This window comes from Micropterus dolomieu, linkage group LG19 (assembly GCF_021292245.1).
Source record: "Micropterus dolomieu isolate WLL.071019.BEF.003 ecotype Adirondacks linkage group LG19, ASM2129224v1, whole genome shotgun sequence".
Lineage (NCBI taxonomy): Eukaryota > Metazoa > Chordata > Actinopteri > Centrarchiformes > Centrarchidae > Micropterus > Micropterus dolomieu.
In genome coordinates, this window is record NC_060168.1 from 34,671,145 (window position 1) to 34,693,993 (window position 22,849).

The following is a 22,849-nucleotide window of genomic DNA, read 5'->3' on the forward strand; positions in this document are numbered from 1 at the left end:
ACACACACACACACACACACCTAAACATTTTTCGGTTTGTTGATCCATTTTGATCAAATGGACGTAAAGATCACGAGTTCTGAATGTGTTTTGATTTATTCCCGGTCTTTGTGTTTTTATTCAAAACTGCCTTGAAAATACAGATAATTTAGTTTTTAAAATTAAATTCCAACTAATTATTCATTATAATTCAAATGAGAAAAAAAAAACAAGATCTGATGTGTTGTTTTTTTAATATTTCTCTTTTTAGTGAAAACAACCCCCCCGTTTCTGCCGCAGGTTAAAGGTCACCTGACGCCTGACTGACGCCAGGAGAAGAGACATTACAGGAGACCGTTGGCGGATTTCATGGATACGGATGAAACCAAGTTTCAGCTTGGTAACCCAAGTTACAATGACACAAAGGTAACTTGGGTTACCAGCTGATAAGTTGGGTTTGCAGCACGAAGCCTCAGATGTAACCAAACTCAGTGGACCCAAATATTGCTCTGGACCAGAGTACAGACTAGCAAGAGAGAGTAGATACTTTTCTGTTTATTCTCTTTTCAAAAACAAAAAATATTTGTAACTCAACTCTTTTAACCCTGATTGTACTTTTACTGTCCTGTTTTACCCTGTTTTTATTTTCATTTAAATCCTGTTTTTATTTTCAATTTCACCCTTTTCAAAATTATATTTTAACGTGTTTCTTTTTCAATTTCTCCGTGTTGCTTTTATGTTTAATATAAAGCACTTTGAATTGCCTTGTTGTTGAAATGTGCTGTACAAATAAACTTGCCTGAGCTGGTAAAGCTTTATGGGAGTTGTAGTTCAGGTATACTAATAAATAAATAGTTGTTTAACTTGAGGGGAATCAAACTTTATAGTCTACTGGAGCTTTCTTGGACCCAGTAATGGTGTCGCCTATGGACCAGTGGATGACATTCAACTTGAGTTCGGTTGTTTGTCTTACTGTGTGATTTCAGTGTTTTCAACCCTTTAAAACTCCACAGTGACACAATAACACAAACAAGCTAACCGGCTGAGGTGGCGGCAGCGACTCCTGGTAAAATTACTGCTACTGTCAAGGGAGTCTGGCGTCTTTGACGAGAGCGATTAATAAGTTTATAATGCTAATTACTCAAATTGCCCAACATGCAACTGTTAGCAACCAGGCTTCAAGGGGCAATTTGGGGTTTTCAGCGGCCACTAGCAGTGCGGTTTTAAGATTGTGCTCGTACACGTGTTCACCTGAACTCATGAGCGAGCATAATCCAAAACACAATGTGGAACGATGCGGAAACACCAGCCTGCGGCTGTGGCTTTTCACACAGACATGCTCAGGCTCTGTTTCTTCAACGCTACCGGCTCAGAGGCAACTCAAATCCGGTGGTACAGAGGATAGTAATGAGGGTCGCGTTAGCTGGCCAAGTAACGTGAAAGTCATAACATTACGACTGTAGTATTTTGCACCAGATAACGTTAGCAACTGGTCGGTGTTAGCAGTGTGTTTTCACCCGACATTAACTGATTCTCATATTGCCTGAAGGGCTCCAGCACATAAACTGTTATTGTTGTTTTTATCCTTGTGTTGGAGTCTGTGCTGTGCTGGGAGCCGGTTGTTTTGCAGTGTTAGTGGACTGCATGTTGTCGCTACATCCCGACCCGACGCCTTCACATAAGAAGCAGAATAGTGGCTGTTCCAAGCAACATAGAAAACAGGCGTGTGCTTCATTTCTAAGTGAGGCTACATAATAAGGAACTAAAAAAGGGATTTATTCACAAGTAATTTTATGGAAAAACTACATACAGCTCTGGAAAAAATTAAGAGACCCCTGCATTATTATCAGTTTTTACAGGTATGTATTTGATTACAATAAACATTTTTTTTTATTCTACAAACATTTTGACAGCATTTCTACTAAATTACAAATAAAAAACTTATTTAGATTATTTATTTTAAGAAAAGGACAACTGGTAAAAAAAATACCAAAAAGATGCTTTATTTTCAGACCTCAAACAATGCAAAGAAAACAAGTTCACATTAATTTTTAAACAACACAATACTAATATTTTAAGTAAATATTTAGTGGAATAACCCTGATTTTTAATTACAGCTTTCATGCGTCTTGGCGTGCTCTCCAGCAGTCTTTCACATTGCTGTTGGGTGACGTTATGCCACTCCTGGCGCACAAATTCAAGTAGCTCAGCTTTGTTGGATGGCTTGCGACCCTCCATCTTCCTCTTGATCAAATTTCCAGAGGTTTTCAATGGGGTTCAGGTGTGGAGATTGGGGCTGGCCGTGACAGGGTCTTGATCTGGTGGTCCTCCATCCATACTTTGATTGACCTGGTTGTGTGGCATGGAGCGTTGTCCTGCTGCAAAAACCAATCCTCAGAGTTGGGGGAACACTGTCAGAACAGAGGGAATCAGGTTTTCTTCCAGGATAAACGTGTACGATGCTTGATTCATTCGTCCTTCACAAAGGCATTCCAGCCTTGCTGAATCACCCCCAGATCGTCACTGATCCTCCACCAAATTTAACAGTGGGTGCCAGGAGCCTGTTTCGATCGGTCCTCGACGTGCACTACACCCCAGCTGCTGTTTGCCATTCTTTTTGTAAATCACTTGACGTCATCCTACGTCAGTGGACAATTGTTTTCGCCCTCTGCCAGTCTGTAGCTTTGTGCTTCCCAGTGTCTGTTGCTTGACCTTGTTCTTATGAACTGCCGTCTTTGAAATTTTAAGGATGGAAGCAACCTGACACTCACTGTATCTTTCTGCCAGTAATGCCAGAATTGAACCCTTCTTTTCCTCACTCAAAACTTTTCCTTTTAACTCTTTCGGCATGGTCGCTGGTTCCTTTTTTTGTTCAGATTACCTTTGAGGTATTACTAGCACTGTTGTTGCCATCCAGCTGGTCCTATTGCAAAACGATAGTTTCCTCGTTAAATAAGATTTGGCGCAGGTGATCACTTAATCAGCACCTCATTAAGTAGAATGAAGTGTGCCTGTGTAGGAATTTAACAGCCACTGGAGTGGAATTGCTGCCGCACATGTAGAGATACTGATTTGACAAATATGGAGTGGTCTCTTAATTTTTTCCAGAGCTGTATAGATCTGATCTGCTAAGCCTTTAGATGACTTTTTAATCATTAAGGTTCATAGGAAACAACATTGCTGGGTTTCATAAAGGCCATTCAAGATTTTGAACGCAGTACTTTTACTTGTATTTACTTGAGTATTTCTACACTGTGGTATTGTGTATTTTATAAGTGACAGGATTAAAATGTAACAACTAAAGTGTAATGTGATTTCTGCAAAGCAACTTTTCAAGTGCACGAAGGAGGGGCTGATGGGTAAACTCTACCTGTCGATGTTGATTCCTGGAGGGACGGAGAAAGATTGTCTGAGATGTTTTGACCTTTGGAAAAACACTTGAGGTGTCACACTTCCTTCACTTCCTCCTGCTGAGTGTGTGTGTGTGTGTATGACAGGTCGGTGTGTTTGGAGTTAGCGGAGGATGAGAGATTTGCCCTGAGGCGCTGCAGGTGTTTGAGATGAGAAAAGAGAAGGAAAGAGTGGAAAAAAGGAAAAGAGACACAGGAAGAGAAGGGAAGAAAAAACAAGAGCGATGAACGGAGTTAGTTTATTCACAGCGAGGAGTCACGAAAAAATACATAATAAATTAATACACTCAAAACAAAACTCACCGTTGGTCATGTCTTCTGGGAATTTGGGTTTAATGACCTGAGGAGGAGTTTAAATTCTACTATAGCTGTCAAATAAATGGAGTCTGAGATGTAGTGGAGTAGCACTACAAAGAGACGGAAAATGAAACTACTCAAAAGTACCTCAAAATTGTACTTGTATACATGTGTAAATGTACTTACTGACATTCCAGCACTGCACCGGGGGGAGATTACAATTACAATGCTATCTGACCCTAAAAAGAGAATTCACACTGGCAAATTAGCTGAGCACAATAAACTGTCCTAACCTAAGAAAAGTGTTGACAACATACAGACTGAGTGAACGCAGCCTGGCCATAGAAAAGGGTCGCATGGGTAGAGACAGAGCTGCACTTTCTAACCTCAAGCCCTAAATATAAAACATTAAGAGAAAAAAATTTCCTAAATATACCAGAATTCGAATCTCTATCAGACGGACAGAAACTCCCCTGTTTACTGGGAGAAATGCCAGAATGCCAAATCATTGCTGCAAAATATATCTCGTCATGCCACGAACTGAGGACAACCAGTGGAAACTCAGTCCAGACTGAATATGTTAAATAATTGTACTGAAACATTTTCAAATTATTATTGTTTTCATTGTTTGTCATTTTAGTAATTGTTCCTTTATTTGTTTTTTTTTGTTTTTTATTTCACATTTCACAGACTTTTTAGTTCTTTTTTATTTATTTTTTGTCAGTCAATGTATGCACACACACGTTTACTGTCTTTTTTCTTTATTTAAATTTTTATTTTTCTTTATTTATTATTGTTTTTATTTACTTTACCATTACTTCTTTATTAACACACTTTCATGGTTTTATTTACTTTATTTTTAATATATATATATATTTAAAATTATTATTTTATTTTTTAACACACACAGACAGACACTTTTACTGTTTTATTTACTTTATTTTCAATGCATATATATATATATATATGTATGTGTGTGTGTGTGTGTGTGTGTGTGTGTGTGTGTGTACATATATATATATATATGTGGTGTTCTTTTTACACACACAAACAGACACTTTTACTGTTTTATTTACTTTATTTATTGAACTGTATGAAATTAATTGTTCTTTTGTAATTTATTTGTAGATTTGGCAATATTGTTGTTTTACATTCATGCCAATAAAGCGAAATTGAATCGAGATGTGACGGTCTCTGTCGTCTCATGGTACATATTGTTGTACCCAAACTACTTTCACTGCTACCAGTAGTTCTGTTGCCGCTGGATAAAACATGTCCGCATACAGAACAGACTGAAAACAAACAGTTTCAACTCTGAATCATGACGCTCAGAGACAAACTGTGAAATCTTTGCACAAGCTGACATGGCTGTGTCTGATGCTACGCTGGTGCTCGACAGCCGGCCTTCAGCAGCAATTAGCACGAGATGACGGCAGAGGCGGCTCACGATGAGACGCAGCGTCCTGGAACTGGAAGGTCAAAGGTTTGAGCGCTCAGATGACGGCGTCTTTCCATTTACGGATGATAAAGTTTCTTCTTTCTCTCTGTCGCTGACTTTACTTTGAGGGCTTTTCTCTTGCTTTCATTTGTGACTCAGATCTGATTTGTTTATAACAATGTGAATAGCTCAGGTCGAGTGGAATCTGATTGTTTCCAGTTCAGATGTGAGCCACTTTCATATGTGGTCCAAATCAGATCCAGGCTTAGTCTGGACAGTCAGATCGAAGTTCACGCGACTCTTGACATCACTGTAGAGCGACCGTCACAGTTTTGCATCATGTGCATGTTAACCTCTGTAGCCTCTATGCTTACCTACAACAGCGTGCTGCGTGGGAAGTTGTTTTCCCCAGTTAGTTAACCTGCCATGGCTGTTTCCTGGAATTTAGATTTATAAATATGAAGTCTGGATATTCATTTTAGATGTTTTGTTACACTGCATGTGACATCCTGTTTAGGTATTTGATTGTGTTTAACTGGTGCAACGAATGATTCCTAACAACCGTTTCACACCCTAGCTAAGACTTTGGGGGCAGTAGAAACAATCTGTAGACAATGTATTTTATTTTATTTTTTTTACATATTATCATGTAGACGTTAGCATTTCCTACTTCTACATCCAGCAGACACAGAGCAGCATGATCATCCAGTGGAGTCGTGTTTGTGTCACTTCCTTTAGCTCTGTTTTTGGTCTCCACCAGCTCCTGAGAGAAATGTTTGGCTCTTTAGCTGCTAAATGCTCCGCTCAGTTCACCAGCTCGTCTCTAACTGTGTCTGTCTGTTGTTTGCTGCTAGGTCGCGTACGGTGGCTTTATCAGAAACACTGAGACTAAACCAGACAGGAAAGTTGCTGCAAAAGCAAAACTAGGATCAAAAAGAGGCTAAAAATCTCAGTAAAGCTGAGTGACACCGTTCACCTTCATAGATCCATAAAAACATCACAGCAGCTTCCACCTGATGAAGTAATTCACTATTTTATAGCCAGCAGTTACTGGGAACGAAGGCTCGACCAACGATTTATGAATTGCCGGCGCAACACAATCCAGACCCGCAGTGTACTAGACTGCACTTGTTCAGTACTCCTCACCTCTGCTGTGTAGTATCATCGAAGCAAACGCACAAGTTCAGAGTGGGCAGACCTCTGGGATCAGAACCGACGTGTCCCTCTTCATCTCCGCTAAACACGGGATCATTTGAGGGAAAAGCATATGCACATGCATCTGCTTCCTGTGACTCCTGCAAGACCGCCGACGCTCTGCGATGGCGTCTCGAGCCACCGAGGACTGATTTTAAAGCGAGCGGCCATCTGTCTTATTTCTTCTCTGATCTGAGTTTCTCTTGGCACCCGAGGGTGCAGCCATGGGGAGGGCGGTGGAGGGGGTGGGGGGGCAGAGGAGTCGCCCTCTCCTCGACTCGCCGAAACAAAAGAGTCTCTAAAGACAAGAAAAAGACAACTGCTCATCCAACCAGCCCCGGTGAGACCTGGTCAAGCTCATCAGAGACCAGAGAGGATCATATGGTCCAGAGTTGTCTGACTAATGTGAGGAAAATACAAGAAAACATTAAAGAGGATCTGGTACTTAAAAATATAGCATTTAGATGTAAACATGCTCAGTTAGGGTAACAAATATATATTATATATATATCGTTAAATATATCAACTCTCGTTGGGAAATCCCGTTGTTGCGCAGAGATAAGTTTGCAATAATAAATTTAAAAATAATAAAATAATTGAGCACTTTAAGGGTAACTATGGTGTTTTTCAACCTGGACCTCATTTCCATGTTTTGTGACTAATTGGGACAATGTTTTTAAAACTGGTCCAGTATTGAGTGATCGTGCTGCAACGTAATCCTTGCACCCCGCCAAAGTGCGTCTACTAAAGTGCTTGTTTGTTCTGCTGACAGGCTCAGATTGTTGTGACAAGTGTCTGACGGCATTATGGAAAGGATCCCATACTTTTTAAAGAGTAAGATTGTTTTTGTTTAACCAGAAACAGTCAAAGCCACCAGACTGCCTTGACAAAAGTAGTGATTTTACCTCTCTCGTAGGCCAGCAACTTCACTGTCCTGCGAGGTAAAATTACTGTGCTTGTCACTGCTGTGAGCAGCACAAACTCAATTTCATCCACCTCCATTGTGTTGGGTGGATGCAGAAACCTGCAATCTGACTGAACAGATACCACTAGATGCATTTCAGTAAGCAAACTCTCAAGTTTTCATTGAGATGCTTTTATCTGTCAGAAAGACTTGGATCATCATATTTTAGCATCTGCACCAAGTGAATATATTTGATAAGGCAAATAAAACCAGTGTTATCAGTGCTTGTTCTGGGCTTGAACTCACTGGTAATACAGAGTTCTGTTACCGTCTCTTTCTAATGAATGCAGGTGCTTGGTGTACTTGTCACTGTGCCGCCTGTTGTTTGCTCTAATAAGCCATGAAAGGTTTAGTCAACTGGATAAAAACTTATATTTCTGCAGAGTCCAGAAGGTATCAGGGACACATTTAGTCTGAATTACTGTTTACATTCTCTAATACAAGTTGTGTAGCTTGCAATTAAGAATTCTTTGTGCCCAGCGGCACTGCCAGGAGGGGGCCACACCCACCCTAATAAAATGGGTGGCCACCCAATTGCCCCCCCGGCTGTATATATAATATATAATATACTGTATATATTATGTAACTCCTGGGTTTGAGTTAAAAGGTGCTTAGCAGCATATACAGTAAGTGTTGTCACTTTACACTGATTCGTTTATGTAGATGCCTGTCACGTTTCTAAAAGTGTGATTGGTTAAAGGGCGGGCCTAACAGACTGAGCAGAGTGGAGCTACGGGTCAGCCTGCTGCTTCCAGCGTGTGTTTTTCTCTGGAGGTAACTTAGCCAAAAGCTGCAGAAGACAAAAGTGCAATTTAATGAATATACAGACAGTCAGTAGCCTGGCTGGTTTATAATACGTTTGACACACTGTGCTGGATCGGTTGATACATCATGACGGTTGTTGTCATGATGATGCATATAGCTGCTTTCATGCCGCTTTATTATCCAAGATTATTTTGCCAATATGGCAGCTCGCTGCGCTGTATGAAAGCTACGGAGCCGGGAAGGGATATATATTGGCGGACATTCTTTGTGTTTTGATCACAGGATCTCTGTGGAAAGCGGCGATAGAAAGGGTCGGGATCCCTAAAACCTGGTCTGTGCGCGTCCTTGTTTACTTCAGTGGTGTTGAACTCACTGCTCTATGCTTATGGCCCTGTAGGCTCATTTGTGTCAGCTTAAATAATGCATTCTTAATTTAGGTTTGTGACAGTGTTACTGTAACTTGTGTCAATGCACTCTCTCTCTCTCTCTCTCTCTCTCGGTGGAGCCATGCTGTTTGTTGACATTAAAAACACAGTAGAGAGAGAGTATTGTAGTTTTACTGGCATCTATGTTTTGAAACCATTTTTATAAAATAGTATGGTTATTAAATAATCACACAACTCTGTTTAGACACATATTGTCTATTTCAATGAAATAACTATATAGTCTAATATGAAAGAGGGTTAGTTATTTGAAGACATAACACAATAAAATTGGATTTTTATGGAACTAAAAATGTGAACTGAACTGGTTTTAGTTTATGGACATTAGACAATAAATATCAATAACTGTAAAATAAGAAAGCAAAGTATATCAGTCTGTGATTCCTTAACTCATATTTTAAGATAGTTTTCTCATTAGTCTATATTTTGCATAATAGAGTTCCTGAAATTCAGTTATGACTTTTGGTTTTAGTGTGCCACCCCAGGTTTTTCAGTGGCCCCATTTGGCCACCCCTAGGAAAATGTTCTGGGAGCGCCACTGTTTGTGCCCCCACATTTAGAGTATTGGCACCTATTTTTTAAAATTTCCTTTCAAGCACTGATGCAGAGTCAGAGATAAGTGTGCAGGGCTCGAGACTAACGGCGTCCTGTCCAGGTAACAGCTTACTGACCTCTCAGTCGCGCTGTGTAGGCTAGCGTTAAGTGCCACGCATCAATCTTCTCACACAGTGAAAAACAAATCTATATTCTGATAATGTCGACGAGAATCATCTCCACCCAGCTGATGCAACTCGGCGTACGCCGCGCACGCTGGGGCTCTACCTGCAGACTCGCTGGTAGAGTTTTGCATTATAAACATCTAAAACCTGAAGCACAATCTGGCTCTGGTTGGCAGTGTTGGTTTTGGCTTCTTCCTCCGATGACGTGCAGTGCACTGGTCTCATTCAGTACAGTCTGAAGGGGAGCCCAGCAGAGTATAGGTCAGGTAGACTTTTAAAAAAGATTATGAATTCTCATTAAATAATAATTTTAGTCTCATAATGTTATGATTTTCTTCTGGACATATGAGAGAACAAAGATATGTGGGAGAGGTTCTAGTGCAGAAAGATTTGTACATGAGCAGAAAACCTGTTGAAAGTCCAGGAGTTTATAAGTGAATTAAAATTAAATAACGTATCATGGAGGTGAAAAGGTGCCCCAACAGATAAGGTGAACAAAGTTTTATTTTAAACTGAACTGACCCAGCTGTGGGTTTTTTCTGTTCTTTGTTAGTATGAGATTTTGACGGCTGCATTCAGTCCCTGATCCTGGTCTCAGCTCTCACCTTTCCTGCCCCCCCATCATCCTCTGCTCTCTGACACCACAGAGAGGGAGTGTGGTAGGGGGGATGGATTGAAGGATTTGGCAGACTTTAGTCTGTGAGACTCCAGCGGAAATGGGAGGACAGGTTCATCAAAGCCCCCCCCCCCTTGCCATAATGGGGCTGAAAGAGCTGGGAGGAGCTCTGGAGGGCCGGCAACTGTTGGCCCGCGTCCCGCCACCAAACAGACGTGACATGAAACTCTCATCGCGGCTTTCTGTGCAGGTTTGCTTCATTCAGGCGGGTGGAGGCGGCAGTTGGTGGGTTTTGGAACAAATCCACAACTCGAGATCAGCGAGGAATCTTATTTCCACCTCGTGTTAATGGTGTTAATGTTTGAAGGGGGACGCCGCTCCTCCTGTCTCATCGCCGATAACCTCCCTAATGACCCGCGTGATCGCAGCCTCCAGGAATGTTCGCTCACCTTCGCAGAGGAAGTGATCAACACAAGTCTTTTCTGCTAATTGAGGAGAAAATAATACGGTGCGCGCCCCCGGCCCCGGCCCGACAAATGAGAGAGGTGTGTAGAGAATAAGAGGTGGACGGGGCCCGACAGTGGGGGCCCCATTGTGTCGGTACAACACGAAGGGGATCAGCAACTGGGAGGGGGGAGGAGGTGGGTTTTCTGAAGAAATCTAAAAGGAACAAAGTGGGATTATCAGGTTCCCAGCGGCATGGGGCTTTTCCTCCCATAACGTCATTAGACGGCATTAAAGAGCTCTGCATTTCTCTCCCTTCAGACGAGTGAAAACCCCGAGCAGTCCTGCAGGAGATTAGCCGACTGCAAGGTCTAATTGACGAACCAGGACGGCCGATTGTCAATGAAGAGATGTTATCCCTGCTGTCGCTTTGAACGGCCGAACAAGAGAGGCACAAAAAGGATTAGTAATGCCGATAGCTGCGAGGAAGAATACAAGAGAGTTTAACTTCCTCCTCCAAAGTGTCATTTATTTTTAATGAAGATATCTAGAGAATGCACCGTGGCACAGAGTCCCGTAATTTCTGTTTAGCCAATATTCCACCAATGTGCAACAGCCAATTGGTTTGAGAGAAACACTGCCTGAATTACATTTTTAATCCATAAGTAATGCATCTGCTAAACCGCAGATTATGTAACGTCTCTGCAAAATGTTCTTTTCTCTCACAGTTAATATCTGCTTGTAGCAATGACAGCATGAACTGTGCTTCTTAAGGTTCTGTTTAGGACCTCATGGCGCTAAAGTAAGGCTGAGGTTAAGTCTGAATATTGAAAATGTTCTTGTCCTAATTTCAAAAGAATAGATCAAGATTTTGAAATAAACTTATTTGCTTTCTTTCCAAGAGCATTCAGTTAGATGATGTGAAGGTTGACACCACGCTCCAGCAGACAGTCCGGTACATAATCTCCCATGAAACCACAAAAGGTTGTTTTTATATTTGTACAGATTAAACTTGAGAGATACAAAACACTGATCAGGGAGCGTCAGAGGTGGATTTTGTTAACTTTGAAGTGAGCCAGGCTGACGTTTTCCTGTTTCCAGTCTTTATGCTAAGCTAAGCTAACCATCTGCTAGTTGTACATTTCCTTCAAAAGGCATCAGGCAAATGTAAATGTATATAAAACGTATATGTATTATATATATACTGTGTATATATATATATATATATATATATATATATCCATCCATCAACTGTCAAGGGTAAAATAAGTAGCATTCAGTTAGATGAATAAAAGATGACATGTGCGTTTCTTTACCATCTACTAAGCTTTTGTCGGTTGAACTTTGACAGTGAGTGACCAAGTTGTGGTTATGCGTAGGAATATGGAGGCTCTACGGTTCAGAAAGTGTAGTTCCAAAGCAAATGGCTGCCAGATGGCAAGGTAAAGAGAGTTCTGAGTATATTCTAAATATAGGGTACACTTTTTTCTTTTAGGCAACATACATTTTGCTTCTGACCCTGTCATCTACTGCAGGTAACACACTGACTGAGTCTCATTAAGCCCCACTTCAATAAACCCCAACTATCCCACTATAACACTTCCTGCAGTTCAAAGTAAGAGCCTGTCAAAGAGCGGATTAAAAGACAATTTATACTTCTGCATACTTGTGAGTTTGTGTCTGCGTTGCTCTGCAATAGGGCTGGGCAATAAAAAAATGCCCAGCCCACAATGATAATTATCGCAATATAATTTTCCTCAATAACAATATAATCAATGTTCAATATATCTTCAATAAATATTTGCTTTAATTCATTTGAATCACAAACAAATTAGCACTTAATTTTTCTATTTAAATATTTATTTTTGTTGAGGAAAATGGGACTGAAAACAGTTTTGAAGGTTCTACCTCAGATTTGTTAGGAGATCCACTGTTTGAGTCGAGTGTTTGTCCCATTCTGACCATAAAGAAAAGTTTAACCAAATAATTAACAATCTAGTTTCTTCAATTTTCACTCAGGAGCAAAAATCAGCCTTTAAGCTTGAAAGAAATAATGATTTGTAGATTCAACACAGAAGTATAAATCGGCCTTTAAAACCACTGGAATATGAAACACCTGGGCAGGAAGTGATGAAAATGATTTTGGGAGGGTATTTTAGCTGAGTAGTTCAGCTTTCCACCGTACTCTAATGTTTCTACCCTTCCTCTTCCTCTTTAATATTTATAAAGGCGCATTACATCTACACGTACGTGAACCTAAACCTGTTTATAGCTTAGCAATCACAATGATTGATTCCTGCTGGTGTGTCCTGTACGACACGCGGAGAGATTTTGTGTGCAATCAGCTGACAGGACGCCACAGACACAGCAACTCGAGAGCTGCCGCCTGATTCGTTCCCGCGTCCACTCCAAAGCTCGTTTCAGCCCTCTGCGGGGAAAGCAAGCGAGCTTAATGTCCCACTCGAGATCCCAGAGTCGCAGTCTGTAATTAAAGGGTGATTAACAGGCTGGAGCTTGATGAATGGGAGCCTAAATAGTCTAAATACCCCATGCTGCTCTGCTGTTGGACACAGCGTGGAAGACTTAATTGATTCGGGCTAATCAACGGTCAGAATTAAAACAGTCACAGTTGTCTGGGAGAGTCGAGAGAGACTGAGAGAGAGAGAGAAGGGAGGAGTGAGAGGAAATGAGGGAGGAAGAGGAGAACAGAAGGTTGAAGCCAAAGAATAAGGAGCAAAGATGTGTGTTATTGTGGAGGGGAGAAGCAGCTCAGCAGAAGGCGCCTTGTATTATCCTGCATAAATTAAGTAAGCAACACACACACACACTCTTCACAAAAACACACTGGCGGATATTAAAGGAACAGTTTGTGGGACAGTTAGGTGCTATGGAGACTCATTAGCGAGGAACGTGACGGCCAACTACGCGTCCGACTCTTCAGCCCCAAATCACCACGTTCCAATTCTTAGCTTCGTGCAGTGATTGCTGTCAGATAACATTTTACTCAACAGATAAACTGACCCGAGGACGCGAGTCCAACAAGTGGGAACACAACTGATCGAGGGTGTAGGTTTGCTTTCAAAGTGGCGGGGACTCCAAGATGCGGTTTGAAATGTCAAGGAGGAAGATAAATCAGCTTTTTTTCTATTTAGCTGAACAACCTCCACCATGAGAAAAGTAGCAGTACAACAGTCAGTACAAAATACTCACACTACAAATAACAAGTCCTGCTTTCAGAAGTACAAAAGTAGTACATGAATAAATTACAGATCATAGAGGTGACTGACAAAGTACACAAATCTTGTACTTGAGTAAAAAAGTACAGATGCTCTTGCTAAAGATTACTCGACTAAAAGTTTTTAATGCTTTTAAAAAAGTATTAAAAGTAAAACGTACTATTAGAATGGTGATGTTTGTCAGTACAAAAAGTATTACAAATAAATTAAAAAGGGAAATGAGGAAACCTTCACATTTGTTAAAGAGCCATGAAATGTTTTTACGTAAGGTCACTGTCAATCTAATAATCCTGTCAGCTGTACAACAACCAGTGCTCAAGGTGCAACAAAATAGGTGCCAGTGATCAATAAAATCTTATTTCACCTATAAACTATACCTTGAAAGTTTAATTAAATACATGTAGTGCAGTAAAAGGTACAACATTTAGAAGTATAAAGTATAGTGCCTGAATAAATGTACTCCTGACTGTCACCTGCTGTTTGACCTTTGACCTCCTCCTTGCTGTTAACAGCCTTTCAGCAACATATGTCACGTTAAACACGAGCCATCCTGCAAATAACTTCATCAAACAACAATGTCTGCTGTGAAAACACGACGCGGCGCGGAAAACAATGGCCGCTTTGTGTGCAGGCGCGCGTTTGGCAGCGACTGCGCAGGGAAATATGTCACGGCAGCATGTTTCGGCCCCGGAGTGGAAGTGAAGTCGACGCCTCCAGTTCTCACAGCGCCAGTAAACTGCAATTGAATCACAAGTGATACACAGAAAAAAAACGTCTACGACTCACAAGCACAAAGACTCAGAGGTAAGCAAATACATGTACTAACACACACACGGTGTCACACTCATATTTAGGCCCAACTACAATCAACAACTTGATTCTTCCTGTGTGTGCAGCTTCACATATCCTCCAGCATCCAGACACGTTCCTGTTTGCTCTGCTGCACATCACACAACACGAGTCGCACATGACAGCAGCTCACATTTAACAGTTTTTAAATCACAAATAAATCTCTAAGCCTTGTAATGAGTTCGGGTTTGCGTGAAGTGTAAATTTTACGTTTGGATGTGTGTGTTTCTTAAAGCTTCAAACACAAACTTGAATACTTGAAACTGAACATTTATCTCCTCGTTTGAGACTCTACAGCAGTGAAATTTGCGTGACACTGCGTCGCGATAGCCTATCAGCGGCTTTTCGGAGTGTGGTGTGTAGAGGACAGGGACACCGGGCGCAGCGGGGGGGCAGACGTGCTGCTGGCCGACAAACAGCTGCTGAGTTACAGGGAGCTCTGCAGGAGAGAGCCGGTGCCGGTGAAGGTGGGGGTGACGGTGGCGCCGGAGCTTTGGACAAATCAATCAATCAAAATTTATTTATAGAGCACTCTACAATTCAAGTGGACACAAAGTGCTGTACAGTGAAACAATAAATGAATACACAAAAGACACTAAAGACAAAGCTCACATAACGCATAAAATACAAATAAAAACAATACAATAAAACAAAAAACAAGAAAATCCTAAAACAAGAAGTGTCAACTTCAGTTTTCAAAGGCCAGAGAAAAGAGGTGGGTGTTAAGAAGAGCCTTAAAAACAGACAGTGAAGATGCCCGTCTAATTTGCAGAGGTAGATCGTTCCACAGTTTAGGAGCTGCGACAGCAAAAGCTCGGTACCCTCTGTGCTTGTGCTTAGTTTTGGGCACGCTTAGGAGCAGCTGGTCGGCTGACCTGAGAGGCGTGTAGCAGCTCAGAGATGTAGGGCGGAGCAAGGCCATTAAGGCACTTAAAAGCAGATAAAAGAATCTTAGAATGGATCCTATGCTGTACAGGCAGCCAGTGGAGTGAGGCTAAAATGGGGGAAATATGCTCATATTTACGCGTTCCAGTTAAAAGACGAGCTGCAGCGTTCTGTACCATCTGGAGACGAGCAATAGAGGATCCACTGACCCCCACGTACTGTGCATTACAGTAATCCAACCGAGTGGTAACAAAGGTGTGGATTACTGTCTGTCTGCCTAGAGAGAAATGGCTTTATTTTGGCCAGGTGCCTCCCAGTAGTGCCACCAAAAAACATCATTTCTGTCTTGCTTTCATGCAGACTTAAAAAGTTTAGAGCCATCCAAGCTTTTCTGTCCTCGAGACACTTAATTAACGGCCCAACAGTTTCATTCTTTTTAAGAGGCATATAGATCTGAGGATCGTCTGCATAACAGTGGAAAGACATATCGTGCTTCCTAAGTATGGAGCCAAACGGGAGCAAATAAAGAAAGAAGAGGGCCTAATATCGAGCCCCCACACGAGAGAGGAGCAGAGGAGGACACAAACTCTCCACAGCTGACACAGAAAGTTCTACCTTCCAAGTAGGACCTGAACCATTTCAGTGCAATGCCCTTTATAAAATAAATAAACATTTTGCTCTGATAACAGAGCCGCTCACTGGCAGCAGGATCTCAGAGTTAACTGCTTTTATTTTATTAACTTTTTACTTGTACTTTTTGGGTTTAAATTGTTGATTTATCTTCACTCGTGCTTCTCAGCAGCGAGCATCGTGTTTCTGTTATTGTAGCTGCCAGAGCTCTGTTTGACTATTTCTGATTTATACTAAACGAACACAACAGGAGACTGCTGTAAGCTAGGTAACCAGGTAAGTTCTGAAAATATGTGTCTGTTACTTGATTCCAGCTGTCGTTGTACTTTACTATGAAAGAAGTTAGCATAGCATCGCCCTGATCGATCTAAACTCCATTCAGAAAACACGCATTTTAAAAGTTGTTAGCTTGTCATCTTGCTGACAGACCTGACAAAGCATGACTTTATGTGTTTAACAAATCAGCATCATTATGTCATTATTTCGGCATCAGTTTGATCCATTTATTGCAGCTAAATCACAGCAAAATGTTTACTTTGGGTTCATCCAGCTGTAGTAATGGTGCGTTGTTGTTTATTAAAGTTATCGTGTAATGTGTGTGAACACCTGTGCGAGTAGTCCAGTGGTCAAACTCACATGACGGGAATTTAAAATATGTGTTGTGTCTGGAACCGACAGAAGGGCCCGGTCACGCCAGCATCTAAAGCAGAGATATTACAGACTGAAATGAACAGTGTGGCGTCGCCTGACTTCTGGCTAATTCAATAAGGAGCATAGAGGTGGAGCGTGGGTGGAGCTGAGGCAGACCAAATGAAGCCTGGCTGCAACCCGTTCTCACTCCCCGACTTGTCACATATGGACGCATGGTCCAGACCCATCAGCGTCAGTTTGTAACCCACTGGAGATCCCTATAGCGTCATAGTTCATCACAGTGGGGGAAGCCCTGTAGCGTCAGTTTTGGGCGGTAAAGGCAGGTACAGAAAAGACTGAGTAAGGTGGTGGTTGGGGTGGATGGGGGTTTGTGTGAAACAAAAAGTCGAGATTAAATATTTTTATTTAAGGTATGTAATGTAAAGCTACACAAGTGACGTTAGTTACTTACGTGTTAACTGACCTACGTAGTTATTTTAACCCAAACCACGATCTTTTCTGAACCTTAACCAAGTAGTTTTTCTGCCTAAACTTAACCAAATTACAATGTTTCACAACGCCGATGTTTTCAACCCAGGGCGTTAAAAAGCCACACCAAAGGGCCTTGACCAAGCGTCAATATGTGACAAGTCGGGAGTGAGAATGTGTTGGCTAGCCACCTGAGAGGATACCCACCTGTCACTCAAAGTGTCATGACCTTAATTAGGCAGAACTTCAAGCCTTAATGCAATTTAAACGGGTGATTTAAAAGTTTTAGTGGCATCTAGTGGTGAACAGCTCACTGTGCATTCACTTGATCCTTGGATGAAATAAGTTCTTTATAATAAATGTATTATTTTTTTGGCAATTGTAAATTCAGCAGTAACGTCAAACTTTTTCTCCATGAGGTTGTACATTATATCAATTTAATTTCTAAAACCAGCAACAAAAAGGCTGAAAACTGTCAACATATGGTTCTAATATCTTTACGTAATATAGACTACGCTGGCAAAGTCTGTATTATTTGTCTTCTTATATATTTGTATCCTGTTCAGTAAACTTCTTTATGTCCCATGTTCACTTTATTCCTCTTTTTGCATTAAAGACTTTAAATAACACGTGTGGTCCTCCATTCGTCCAAATTTCACTTCTTTTCTTACTTCTAATAAACCAGATGACTACTACTAACGTTTCTTCTTCAGTGTAGTGATGAAACACGCTCTGTAGAGCAGTTTGTCCATTTGGGCTACCGTAGAAACATGGCGGTGCAAAGAGGAGCCGCTGTGTGTGTAGGTAGAAATGTTTCATTCTAAGGTAATAAAATCATAACGGTTCATTATGTTAGGTCTTTAAACACCACTGAGAACATAGTTATGGATATTATATTGTGTTTCTGTCATTGGATCCTCCTAAATATTACACACTGGACCTCAAAATAAAAGTTCACCACCGTACCAAACATGTTTTGTACATGTTTATTTCTGCTGTAAAGTTGGGTATTTTAACATGGAGTTCTGTGGGGACTGACTCTTTTGGAGGGTCAAGCAGTCACTTGAGGAACTGAAGGTTTTGGCTTCCAGAGGTTACTGCAGGACCTGACGGGTTCGTCCAGGTTGGGGGATGCTCGAGCTTACAGGCTGTTAAGTTCCCATCGTGGAAAAGAGATGTCTATTATTTTTAGCTGCTGTGTTTCCTCTGTTGAATGAGTCACAGTGATTTCCACAGATCCGGGTTCAGCCTGAGGTTTTGAGCTGTTTTTCTTCTCCTGAAACAGAGTTCAAGTGGGTGTTAACACCTTAAATAAACAGCCTCACAGTCGGAGCAGCCGCCCAGCTGATTGCTGCCTGGAGACACGTCAGCAGACCGCCGCGGGATTTCTCTACTTTTCTCATTAGTTTCTAACAGAATGAATCTTGTTGTGTTGCTCGGGGGAGCGGTAAACACGTTGTTGTCCTTTCTGCTGCTCTCAGTCACAGAAAGATCTCCCTCTTTGAAGCTGCGGCTGGAATTTATGGATGTACAGATTTACAGAGAGAGGGCGTAGGGCTGGAAAGGCGACAGAGTACACAGGGCCCACAAAAATACTAGAACGAATAGCCAAGGAGGCGGGGAGGGTCCCGAGGAGAATGCTTTTGTGCGAGGTCCCTGAACAGAGCATGACAACCTTTAAACAGGCTATTAGAGATCAGAAAGATTTTAAACTGGCCAACGCCTCAGTATTTTTAAGTTTTTTAGTGTTTAGTGTCCAGTGATCTGACACAGCTTATTTTGCACTCATAATTATCCAAATCTGAGCAGCAGAGGAGGAGATATCCCAACGTTTAGTCCAAAAACACTGGATCCAACAGCGCAAATATTTTCTGACCAGCGTTTGGTCAAAACCATGGACAGCGGCTGCCTGAACGCCAAATTAATCAAAGTTACAGCCACAGAATTCCCCCAACAGCCGAAATATTTTTAAGCAGCTAACAAATCAAAACAGAGAGAGACTTTGACGATAAGCACAGAACAACAGCAATCATGATGAGAACAGCAGCTCATAAGTCTACAGGTATCATCACACGATCGCAAATAGACCTGTTCATCAACACATCGGCGAAGCGGCCAGAGACGTCACACAGACAGGTGACAGTGAGTGATCATTTCCCAACATTCATATTTATTTATTTAGCTGACACTTTTATCCAAAACGACTTACAGTTCCTATACAGGAAGCAACGAGGGGTTAAGGGTCTTGCTCAGGGAGAAGAGGAAACAATCGCAGCTTCCATCCCCGATCCAACAGAGAGAAACCTGTAACTCCCACATCAGACGTTCACTCTACGGGCCGTTTTTTTTCCCACAAGGTCAAACCATTTCTAAAAAGATGACGTGAGGATATCCAAGCACGTTATCTCGCATGACAGGGAAAAGATCATTGGCCAAATCACAACAACAGTTATCTCACATTGCTTTTCATAATAATAATAATAATATATTATAAATAATATAATAATATTTAATAATAATAATATTTATTTTGATAAAACCTTCATTTTTGGAAAATTCCAAGAACAATAAAAACACAGAATAGCAAAAACATATTATACTGGCAGTAGTCACGCGTGTGTCTGGATCCTACATTTCCCATAATGCACCTAGACAATGTGTTTCATAAGAGCCTCCCTGCCTGGTCAACAGGCACGTCTTTCACACTCCAGTTTCACATCTAACAGTATTAGTATTAAGTAATGATTTTATTTTTTTGCAGCCTGCTGCTAACACTCTGCGTGCTCCCCACTAACCAGCCGGAGGAGAAACAAGAAGCTGGAACTTTAGTTCCTGCTTCTACATGAATGTGATTTTGAGTGTTTGCAAGAGGGAAAGAAACGGTACAGAAAAGATTTACAGTCAAATCATTAGGCTGGTTTTTGGTTATTCGAGTGTCACATGATTTCATCATTACTTGACATTGTTTTTGTTTGTGTGTGTGTGTGTGTGTGTGTGTGTGTGTGTGTGTGTGTGTGTGTGCGTTAAAGATGCGCCTGTCAGTCCCTGATGACATCACTGTGGTTTGGTTAATGATGGAAGCCAAGCTACAGGTACAGATGGCCGAGAGGAGACAGTTACCAGCAACACACACACACACACACACACATAAGCATGTCCCTGTAGGTGTGCTAGTTAACCATCAGCTCGGGAGAATCAGCCGCCGTCGTCATTAGTGTCTGTAAACTCTCCACTTAAGATAAGATAAGATAAAACTTTATTAATCCCCCTTAGGGGAAATTTAGGTCAACATAGCAAATGAGACTCCAAAGAGCTTGAGGCTCGAGGCTGGATGAGTCTGTGGCTGCAGGAGCTCCTGAGCTGCCTCAGCTAAGCATAGAGAGGATGAGAGGGGTTGTCCATGATGGTTTTCAGCTTCCCTCTCATCCTCCTCTCCTTAGTTAAGGAAAAGCATTAAGGTGTTTGCTGCACTGACAGAGAATTTCCAATAGTAAAATTCTACTGTTACCATGGAGACGGTTTGCTTGCACCAGCACTTGACCTGTTGTTACCGTACAAAGATGGAAAGGAAAGAAGTCAAGAAGGAGGAAAATATTTCATAAAAGAAATCACGTATTAAAAAGTAAATCTGATACGCAAATAAAAGCAAACGGAGAACAACAAACGTGGGAGGAAATCGCTTCGAAAATTAATTCAAGGAGTCTTGTGAAGAGGTTCATCCAGGAGATCCAAAAGAAGTACGACACCTTGTCTGTTCGGGCCAAAAAAAGACATCCCCAATTATAGAAGGGAACCCAATAAGACTGCTGAGAATAACTTTATTTACACTACAGATATAAACTAGACTGTATTGCTAGCTGGCGATAAATTTCACAACCTTCTCGTTCTGCTCATCATTTAGCGTATCCATTAGATTCTCCCGGTCGCGGACGCTCTTCTCAGGATATCTAAAATTTCTTCATTTACCGCCATAAACTCAACCATGTGGCGGTTAAGACAATGTCAAAGGTACCTTAAATTATTTTCCTTAGTTTGGTTGCGGAGGTCTTTTGTGGAACTGTTTAACACACTTAAGGGATTCCTTAAGTATAAGACCAAGATATGGTGAAAACCTCAAATACTTAAGTGAACACTTACCTTAAGGAGAAGACATAAGGGTGTTTTGTGCAACCGAATGTATTTTAAGGAAACCTTTTTTGGAGATGACTGATGATGCATACTAGATAACCACAGTCAGATGCAGCCTTCCCTTCTTCCTAAACCTGGATCAATATGAAGAAGGTCACAGAAACACTTCCCAATTCTCAACTTAATGTAGGGCTGCACGATTTCACCTGAAATCAAAATAACGAACATTTCACCTTGATTACGATTATTTTGTTTTTGAATGTTGTTTTTTTGCCTTCATATTTCACTGACAAGGTTTGTGCTCTAAATATTCTCAACTATTAAAGTTTCGTTCACAGATCCATTAGCTAAATATTAATTAAACTTTCACTCAGTGATTTAATATCGATGTGGAACAAATGATTTTCACCCGCACACTGTGTGAGCACGGTAAAACACGCTGGGCTGGCTTCCTCTCCTCATTCATCAAAGCACGTGAGGTTATAAGAGCAGCGGAGTTAGGTCTTTTAACTGCAGTGCAATGTGTTGCCGTAGAATTTCAGTTTTGATTACTCTTCAATTAACTGTCCAGCCCTAACTTAACGACTTCACTTGCACAGTACTTAAGTAAAACAATCCATTCTTGTGCCCTCGCACAGCACGTCTTCACTGTCAGCCATTTTGTAAATTTGATATCTCTGTATTACACATGCAGCCAAATCAGTACACACAGTCTTCATCTCAGGAGTCGTTCTGTGCTACGTGTGTGTGTGTGTGTGTGTGTGTGTGTGTGTGTGTGTGTGTGTGTGTGAGGCCCATGTTAATTGTGACCCGTGGGCTCTGCGTGAAGTCTTAGTATAAATATCTGTGTAATTGTCGTGTATTTTGTAAAGTGCCAGATCATTTAACTCAGGATTAGCTCTTGTCACCTCTAACGGCCGAGGGCGGTTTCCCTCCACCCCCCCGATCCCTCCATCACACACACACACCTCTCCTGTCTGTCCCTGGTGACATGCGAGGGTGCTGCTGCTGCTGCTGCTGCTGCTGCAATATTCATAAGGAGGTAAAGGAGTTAAATCTTTATCCTAACTGATGTCTGCTCGCTCTCTCTCTCTCTCACACACACACTTTCTCACTTTCTCTCCTGCTCTGTCGTTCTTTTTGTTCGCTCCGACACGTCTTGAGTTAAGGAGGGTATCAAGTCAATCGCCATCTGTGTTGCAGACTGCATGAAGCTGGCTGGGACACACACACACACACACACACACACACACACACACACACACACACACACACACACAGTGAACAAACACTGGAAAATGTTCGTTAACTATTCTTTAAAAACAAAATCAAACAAATCCACATTGAAGTGCAGATATTTTGTTAAGTCCTTAAATCTCCACCTCAGAAGTGCAGTATCCTCGGGTTCTCATGCACATACTAATACACACTGTATGTAAAAGTACAATCCCAACATACACGATATAGGGATTTATGGCTGAGCAATCACACTAACACAGGCACATGCATTGGTTTTAAAATGGAGACTAAATGGACTAAAATGGAAAAAACGAAGACCTAAAAACGGAGAAGTTTGAAAACGCTGCCGACCCCGTTTTGCGTTTCAAAACTCCGGAGGGCATTTTAGTGAAGACGGGCCAAAACGGAGGACTTTAGAAACGATGACGCAGACGCTCGGCTCTCTGATTGTGTTTTCAAGTCCTGCAAAGCAGAAACTGCTGACAGAGTTTTTG

At 41.5% G+C, this 22,849-nt stretch overlaps 2 protein-coding genes across 3 annotated transcripts in view; both read right to left on the reverse strand.

Moving 5' to 3' along the window:
- Nucleotides 1-2,217, reverse strand: part of LOC123957322 (calnexin-like) — a 15,618-nt gene extending 13,401 nt beyond the window's left edge. The window contains exon 1 of the mRNA XM_046030015.1: nucleotides 2,095-2,217. Within this exon, the coding sequence (XP_045885971.1) occupies nucleotides 2,095-2,217 (123 nt within the window). The remainder of the gene's footprint in view (nucleotides 1-2,094) is intronic.
- Nucleotides 2,218-3,391: 1,174 nt separating this feature from the next.
- The window catches only part of b4galt7 (xylosylprotein beta 1,4-galactosyltransferase, polypeptide 7 (galactosyltransferase I)), an 85,105-nt gene continuing 65,647 nt past the window's right edge, over nucleotides 3,392-22,849 (reverse strand). The window contains exon 7 of one of the 2 annotated variants that reach the window (XM_046030520.1): nucleotides 3,392-3,524. In XM_046030520.1, coding sequence (XP_045886476.1) covers nucleotides 3,426-3,524 — 99 coding nt within the window. In that variant the 3' untranslated portion in view covers nucleotides 3,392-3,425. Of the gene's footprint in view, nucleotides 3,525-17,960; nucleotides 18,265-22,849 lie in introns of those variants that run through there. The other variant, XM_046030518.1, reaches the window with a different exon arrangement.